The sequence below is a fragment of the Pteropus vampyrus genome, unplaced genomic scaffold (genome assembly GCF_000151845.1).
Source record: "Pteropus vampyrus isolate Shadow unplaced genomic scaffold, Pvam_2.0 Scaffold116, whole genome shotgun sequence".
NCBI classification, from domain to species: Eukaryota; Metazoa; Chordata; class Mammalia; order Chiroptera; family Pteropodidae; genus Pteropus; species Pteropus vampyrus.
The window spans coordinates 3,463,594-3,472,368 of record NW_011888897.1 but is presented as its reverse complement, the minus strand read 5'-3'; the positions used below and the strand labels follow the sequence as shown (position 1 = coordinate 3,472,368).

Below are 8,775 nucleotides of genomic sequence, written 5' to 3'. Positions count from 1 at the left end.
ACCCCACCAAAATGTAAACTTCACAAAGGGAAGTTTGTTTTAATATTCTCTACTGTATCCCTAACACTTAGAAAAATGCCTGACCTTAGTAAGCATGCAAGTGTTTGTTGAATGGAAGTATATTGAATAATTGGGTCAATGAATATGAATATTTTTAAGGTTAATATGATTGGCAGTTTCTGTTTTTCTTTTTTCTTTTTAAAAAGGCCTATTTACCAAAAGACGGAGACTAATCATCATGTGCCAGGCAACCACTCCAATTTGCTTCTACTATTGATACACAAAACTCTTCAACCAGAAGTCCACTGAACACTACTAAGCTACTCAGAAAAATTTAATTCGGCATTGACTCCAATTTTTGCCATCAGTTGGAGGTGCACATTGACAAATTACTTTTCTAGGAAGGTTATAACATTTTAGACTTCAGTTAGCAATATGTAAAGAATGCCTGTTTTGTCTCTCTTTTTTTGAAGGTACATTTATTGTTGGAAAACAAACATATTGATCTAGTGATTCTTTGGCATTTGTGGTAGAGAGAAGCTATTAGCAAAGACACAAAAGCATGATATACCATACTATTCAAGGAATAACAGTGATGTGTATAGCTAGAATATATGGTTTAGCAAATGCCACCTCATCCTGAAGATGGAAAGAAGGTTTCAATGAATATTAAGAGGTGTTGTAATATACATGTTAGATCAGTCTGGCAGCAAAATATTAAGGTAGCAATAAGGTGGATGTTATTGGATTTTGAGGTCAAGAAACTTGGAGACTGGATTGCTTACAGTTTGGGTTGTCCTTATGGACACTGAACTAACCCATGTTGATGGCAGGAAAGGGACAACACTGCCAAAATCATCAGTGAAAATGGCATTGGGACAGAAATTAATGAATGACGCTAATAAAATCATTAGAAACTATGATGTAATTGTCTTACAGGAATCTAAAAGGAAGAGTTTTTGCTGTGGGATAAGCAGTTCCCCTTCAGAGGACAACATTAGCAGTACCTTTGAGATGTCTCTGTTGTTATATGTGTATGTGCAAGATACATAGATTGTTTCTTGCTCATTTGCCTATTTTTTAAAATACTTTGTTAATAATGATTCCTTTTAAAATTAATTTTCTTTAAGACTATATATCTCTTTTCTCTGTTACTGAATTCTCCTTCATGAGCCTCCCATTTTTTCAGCTTTCCTTTCAAGCTGGGAATAAAATCTGGACTGATAACAAACGTTATTTGATTTTTTAAAAACTGTCAGTCGGCCTTTCCTATTGAGAAGATTCTGTAACTGGTAATCCCTAATGTCTTTTGATTTCACGAGAAAGTAAAAGTGCCTCCAGTCCTTAAAAGACTCCAAGTCTCAACTTTTTAATGCTGAAGATTGCAAGGCTGCCTTGACCTTAATCCTTATGTCTATTTTTACCAACTTAAGAAAAAAAAATAATGTTTTTAGTATGTTTATGGTATGCTTGAAAAAATTCATCAAAATTAATTTTGTTTTGTGAATTCTCTAGAATCTTTAGAGGTTATTTAAAACAACATGGCTTTAAAACTAAATTTGTCATTTACTGAAGAACTGACAAAGCAAGAAATTAGGACTTTGATTTGGAAGTAGCCAGAGTAGACTTCTTGATATAGTCTCTTACAAAAATAAGGGGTTTTGTTTGTTTGTTTATTTGTTTGTTTGTTTGAGATTTCTCCAACTGATTGCGGAAAATCAGAGTTAATGCTGAACTAAATTTTTTTAAGTAGCTTGGTAGTGTTCAGTGGACTTCTGGTTGAAGAGTTTCATGTATCAATAGTAGAAGCAAATTGGAGTGGTGCCCTGGCTCATGATGATTATATCAGTAGGCATGTCTGTGCTAGTCCCCGTCTTTTGATAAATAGGCCTTTCAAAAAAAAAAAAAAAAACTGCCAGTCATATTAATCTTTCTCTCTTCCTGTCCCACGTACAATGATTAATCTGAGAGATGAGCACACAACTTAAGCTAGGCCAATCAGAATCCATTATCAAGAATTTAAAATTGGAATTTCCTCTCCTGGTGCTTTTCTACATAGTTGGAAATAAGCCCCGGTCAGCTCTTTTGTAGTTCCCGCGGAGTATAGCCCTCTGTCCCCCTGCTCTCTTCCCTATTGTTTTTACTTAAACTAGCAGTTATTGATTTGTTATCACAACCAAAGTGACTAAGACACTCTAATAAATACTTGATTTCATACCAGATACCTATTTTATTCTCACCAGTTTTTATCATTTCCACCTTACTAGTAATTTTTTCTATCAAAGGGAATAATACTAACCTGTGGAAATTTTTGGAGTTTAGTAGGACTTAATAAGTAGATAGGATTTGTAATTAATTGAGATAGTCTCCTTCATTTTACAAATGGTGAAAATTTTTTTGAAATAAATAAGACTTATGATATAGTTTAATTATTTCATGGATATGTTTATTTCATGGATATAACATCTAAATATAATATTTCTGTATAGTTTCATGAGAGAGGTAAAATATGAAAATAGGATGAAAATAGGATTATAGATTTCTGTATAGTTTCATGAGAGAGGTAGGTAAAATATGAAAATATGATGAAAATAGGATTATAGATTTGACTTTATATCACTGTGTCTCTGCCTTCCTAATTTGAATCTTAAAATGATGAGCTGACTTGACAGACACCTAACAGACTTTACAAAGTAGGATATGATAGTTTAAGGTCGCAGTGGAAGATATGTTTAGTTGGAGAGGAGTCCAGAGGGGAAAGGTGGTTCTTAGTCTGCCTTTCTGGTCAAATGTGTTTCCCAGATTCCTCTCATTCTTGTTTTGCTCACCACAAATTGAGGTGTATATGATCATTGAAGTAAAACTTTCCCTGAGCATTCTTTTGCTATACAATTTGGATTATATGAGTCTACAAAACAAAAAGAAGCACTAGACTACTGTAGTGTAGTGCAGAGGGTTTCTATAGCGAGAAGTAGAAAATTGATGCATTGGATCACAAAATGGAGTTCACCAAATATATATTATGTGTATATTTTCCTGAGGATGGTGTGTAGCTTTAGTCAGATTCTCTAAGGATTTTATAACTCCAAAACAGGTTAAGAATCCATTGCAGTGTCCTGCTCTTTTCTTCCTAAACAGAAAAGAAAAATCCGAAAATCTCTGAATTCAGTACACAAGAATACTGTTCCAAGAATGTTAACATTCAGGTCCATTAGCATTGCTAATGACAAACTACACAGTTAAGCATGCGCATGCTATACATGCATACATATGTGTATCTCAGAATATACCCCCCATACTCTTTGGTCTCTGGTTAAAACAATAGTTGATCTTAGTGTAATTGTTAGCTTGTATAATAGTGCTTAGAGTTGAATTCAGGCCTTCCTATTTGTATACTTTTATATGTGTATATTTATATACTTTTAAGTCATCAAACAATAATGTATAGAAATAGTTTACCCAAGTTTTCACTATGAAGTTGCTTCTTGGAGTCTAATGTACTGATAACACTAGTGTCGATTTTAGGATTTCTGCTAAAGATTCCTTTAAGCTATTTTTGTTACTATTAATCGACTTTTGTGGTAATAAATTTTGGGTAATTAAAATTTTGAAGGAACAAGCATTTGGTGAAAAATAAGTCTCCATCCAATCTCTGTTTCCAAACTTCCATTTCTTCTCCCTAAAGGTAGTCACTGTAACCATTTTCTTATGTGTTCTACCAGGTGGTTTTCCCTCTCTAGGTAGCGTTTTAAAGTTTTCTTTACATAGATTTTGCACATTTATTAGATATGCCTAAGTATTATGGACTAAATTGTCTCCCCCCCGCCAAATTCGTACGTTGAAATCCTGGTCCCCAGTACCTCAGAATGTGACTGTATTTACAGCCGAAGCCTTTAAAGAGGTAACTGAGTTAAAATGTGGACGTTAGGGTGCATCCTAATCCAATCAGACTATTGTCCTTATAAGAGATTGCAACACAGACAGAGGGTAGACATGTGAAGATACAGAGAGAAGACAGCCATCTACAAGCCAAGGAGATAGGTCTCAGAAGAAACCAATCTTACCAACAGCTTGTCTCTGACTTTTAGCCTCCAGAATTGAGAGAGAGAGTTCATTTTTGTTGTTTTAACCACCCAGCCTGTGCTACTATGTTATGTCAGTTCTAGTAGATAAATACAGATTGTGGTACTGGTAAGTGGGTGCTGCTGTTACATATACCTAAAAATTTGAAATTAGAAAATGGGTAGAGGCTGGAAGAGTTTTGAGATGCATGCTAGGAAAAGTCTGGATTGCCTTGAAGAGATGTTGGTAGAAATATGAATGTCAAAGGCAATTCTGATGAGGGTTCAGAAAGGAAAGAGGAGAGCTGTGGAAAAAGCTGCCATTGTCTTAGAGATATACACATATCATCATCAACAGAATGTTGGTAGATGTGAACATTAAAGGTGCTCCTGATGCTGTCTCAGATGGAAATGAGGAACATGTTATTGGAACCACTGGAGGAAAGGCGAACCTTGTTATAAAGTATACTACAAAAACTTGGCTGCGTCCTAGTGTTTTGTATAAAGTAGAACTTGTGGTGATGAACTTAGATATTTATCCAAGGAGATTTCTAAGTAAAGTGTTGAAGATGCAGCCTGACTTCCTTTTGCTGCATGCAGTAAAATGTGAGAGGAGGGAGATAAATTGAAGAAGGGATTATTAAGAAATATAGAACCAGAACTTCAAGATTTGGAAAATACTCAGCCTATCCATATTACAAAACGAGCATTTTCTGGAGAGACTACCCAGGGTGTGACTGAACGACCATTTGCTAAAGAGATTATGGGTATGTGATTTATGGATCCAATCAGCCATCTCAACGGAAGCTAGGAATAGAGATGGGTTATCCAGGAGAGATCTATAGAGGACTCTCTTGTCTGACGGCTTGCACCACGATAGGTTGCATGGGAGGCAACAAGATTTTTGAGAATTTTATACCAGCAGAAATGCTGCCAGCTTGGAATTGAAGGAGACACAGATAGCTTGGAATTGAAGGAGACACAGATAGCTTGGAATTGAAGGAGACACAGATGACATGAATGAAGACTCTCATACCTCTGGAATTCTACTGGATGGGCCCATAGAGCTGTTCAGCTTTGAACATGTGTTATCCTTCAAGAAAAGAAAAGACTAACCCTGAAGATGGGTCAGAAGTTGGCGGGGTTGTCACTGCCACCGTGGGCCCAGAGCATACAGGCCCAGGGAACAAAACTGTCCCCTTGGTTGGTTCCAGAGAGGTTGAGGCCATTGCTTTTCAACCTAGTGAGAGATAGTTGAATAATCAAACTAAATATTGAATATTGCTTTTAACAGAACTAATTGAAGCATTTAAAATTTTAATAAAAGTAATCAAAGGAAAAACAATTCAGATAATTTGGAAATTAAAATTATAGAAAATTTTTGAATTATATAATATAAAGTCAGACGTAAATTTTATATTCTTGACTATCTCGGAGAAAAAGCAAAGATAAAGTCAACTCAATCTTACAAGCTCTCAAATTTATTTGGAGACAGTTTTACATTAAACTCAAATTAACCTTAATGTATAAGAAACTGCCACGAATGAAGTTACAAAATTCTAGAGAAATCTTCCGAATGAATGCAATTATTTTTGTCAGTTTTTACAGTATATTGATAAAGTGTGTTAAATGGCTACAGTGATGTTTGTTTACAGATGGGATTGCCTTGTTTAAATTAATAAACACCTGATCTGTATCAGAGTTCTTCTGTTTAGGCTTCAGTATCTTTGAAAACTGAAATTGTTTGGTTTAGTCGTTTTTTTAGGTAGATATTTTTCAAATATATAAAAGCTGAGAATAATTTTATGAACTCTTGTATAAACTTCACCAGTCTTCAGTAACTCAGTGCATGGCCAATTTTTTTTTTTTTATTTCCTTTCCACTCCCATCCACCTAACTGGATTGCTTTGAAAAAAAATCCTATCATCAAAATTTCGTTTCTAAATTCTTCAATAAATATGTTTTTGTGGGTATAATTATGAAAAGCCATCTTTTTATTTTTGGCAGGACAGTTTGGCAATTAGATCATGGCAACCATAGAAGAAATTGCACATCAAATTATTGAACAACAGATGGGAGAGGTATGTCTAGTTTACAGTTCATTCACTGATTTACCGAACTTAATTACACCAAATGTATATGCTAGATTCTGGAGTACAGAAGATACTCCTTACTTTAAAGTAACTGTAATCTAGTGAGAGATAGTTAAATAATTGGACTATCACAATAGAATATGGTAAGTACTATCATAGATAATTGTATAGGGTGCTGTGGGAGCATAGAAGAAGAGAAACTAATGAAGAATTATAGACGAGTATAGGGACTTGGTCAGGGAATATTTTTGGAGGGTGCAAAATCTGAGGCCAGTCTCAATGGGCCAGTGGGAACAGATCCATGTCAGTAGACAGATCTTCGTTTTTTAAACAGTTATGTCCTATTCCTTAGTAAGAGGTACCGTAATCCTGAGGTTTTCAGAGTATCATCTAGGGACTTCTTCAGAGAATCAGCAGGGTCAAAACCATTTTCTTAGTAATATTAAAATGTTATTTGCCTTTTCACTGTCATTCTCTCACAAGTATATAGCAGAATATTGCAGAGGCTACATGGCATGTGAAATGTCAACATTTAAAAAGTGTATATAACTCGGTAAACCAGTGTTTCCCAGATGACCAATGCATGATGTTATAAAACCACTCATGAGTAAAGGGTTCATTCAGATTGCAAGGTAGACTAATGGATTTTAATATCACTTCTAATTCCATATTGCAGTAAACCTTTAAAAAGCTGCCATTTGTCAAGTTTTGGTGTAGTATCAGAGAATAGTTTCCATAGTGTGAAAAGGCTGTTTATTAAGATAGTCTTCCTCCTTTCAACCAATAAATGTAAGGCTGGATTTTCTTTTTATATCTTAACCAAAACAACATATTGCAACAGATAGAATGCAGAGGCAGGTTCTAGCTACCCAGTAAAGCATTTTGCAAAAATGTATATCGGTGCCACTGTCACCACTAAATCTTTGTTTGTTTGGAAAGTATACTTATTTTTCATAAATATTATGTTATTTATGTTAACAGTTAATGTTATTTTTAATTAATAATTTTTTAAATTTCTGTTTGAAATTCTAATATGGTAAATATAATGGATATAACTCATATAAACAAAAGCCCTTTGAGAGTCTCATTTTAAAGTGTTTACAGTGGATGGAGACTGGACTTGGTAAAAAATAGTCTATGTAAAATAAAATTGATAACAGTTAAAACCGCACCCAGAAAAATAGGACCTAGTAGAATTAATGGTCAACAAAGAAAACTCAAATTGGCAGCAGCTATAATCAATACAGTCTGCTCTAGACAAAAATTAATTAGTGATTCAGAACTTTGTTGTAAATTTTGCATAGAAAATAATCTTGACCAAAATTTCAGAGAAGTGAAAAGAGTTGGAAACAAAGCAACTTTGCCATTTAAAACTTGAATCAAGGAATTAACTTGGCTTAATGAGTTTACTATGTAAAATATTTGCTCAACAACAAAAATCCTCAATGCTGGGCTAGTTCTCTTTATTCATGAACTTGCTTTTCCCCAAACTATTCCATCACAATAGATGGCAATTCTATCCTCTCAATTCCTCAGGCCAAAATTTTATAGTCATCCTTGACTATTCTTATATTCCACATGGAGTCCATCAGTTCATCTTGTCACCTTTTCCTTCATAAAATATCCCAAATTCAGTTGTCCTCCCCAGCCCCAGCATGGCTCCTCCCTGTCTTCAGCCAGTGTCTTCCCATATATAATACCAAGATCTTGCCAGTGTCTGCAGTAGTAGCCTTTCTGGTCTCCCTTAATTCTGCTCTTGAACATTTACAATCTAGTCTTCAGTCTAGATCTAGAATGATCCTTTTGAAAAAGATCCTAGCTCTCCTGTGCTCCATAAACCCTCCAGTGCATCACCATTTCACATAGTAGGAAATCCAGACTTTATATGGCCTCAGAATCCTTAAACGATCTAGCCCATCCCATCTTCTGCCATAATCCCTCTCTTCCACTTTGTTTCACTTACACGACTCTCTTACTGTGTCTCTTACCTCATATGTGTCGAACAACTTCTTCTGCCCCATGGCCTTCTTTTATAATGTGTTTCCTCAACCTGGGATGCACTCCCCTAGCGAATCCTAAGCCTTGGTCTGTTAATTCACTTGGGTCTGTGCAAAAAATGTTACCTCCTCATTGCTCTGATTTCATCAGTGAGTCTCACCTTAACCCCACTTTATTTTTCTTCATAGCACTTAATACCACCTGACAATATTATTTACTTATTTGGTTTTTATTTGCCTTTTCTTACTAAAATAAAAGCTTTATGAGAACAAAGATTTTTTTGTTGCTCTGTCCCAGGATCCAGAACAGTGCTTCATAAATAAAATGCACCCAATATATGTTTGTCTAAATGGAAGGTGGGAGGAAGGAACGGGAACGGGAAGGAAGGAATCAAAATAGTGAGGTCTAAGTGTTTTTACTATTGTACCTTTATTTATTTGTACATTTGTTTATTTCTGTAAGATAAGATTTAATGGAAGTAGAATTGTTAGTTTAAAAGATGTATGTACATGTATTGTATTGAATATTTATGTAATGGTATGCTTTTCTAGCTTTGTCTGAAGGCATGGCAAAACTGTTCTTTGAGGGGGAAAAAATGAGTTGATTACTAATTTTACATGATT

General features: G+C 34.9%; 1 protein-coding gene across 7 annotated transcripts in view; it reads left to right on the top strand.

Moving 5' to 3' along the window:
* The window catches only part of NR2C1 (nuclear receptor subfamily 2 group C member 1), a 44,622-nt gene that overhangs the window by 6,892 nt on the left and 28,955 nt on the right, over positions 1–8,775 (top strand). For 5 of the 7 annotated variants that reach the window (XR_896215.2, XM_011365901.2, XM_011365903.2 and 2 more), the window contains exon 2: positions 6,069–6,142. Coding sequence is in view for 6 of the 7 variants with exons in the window: in XM_011365901.2 (XP_011364203.1) it covers positions 6,089–6,142 (54 nt within the window). In the remaining variant the exon portion in view is untranslated. Of the gene's footprint in view, positions 1–4,169; positions 4,192–6,068; positions 6,143–8,775 lie in introns of those variants that run through there. The other 2 variants (XM_023533968.1, XM_011365900.2) reach the window with 2 other exon arrangements.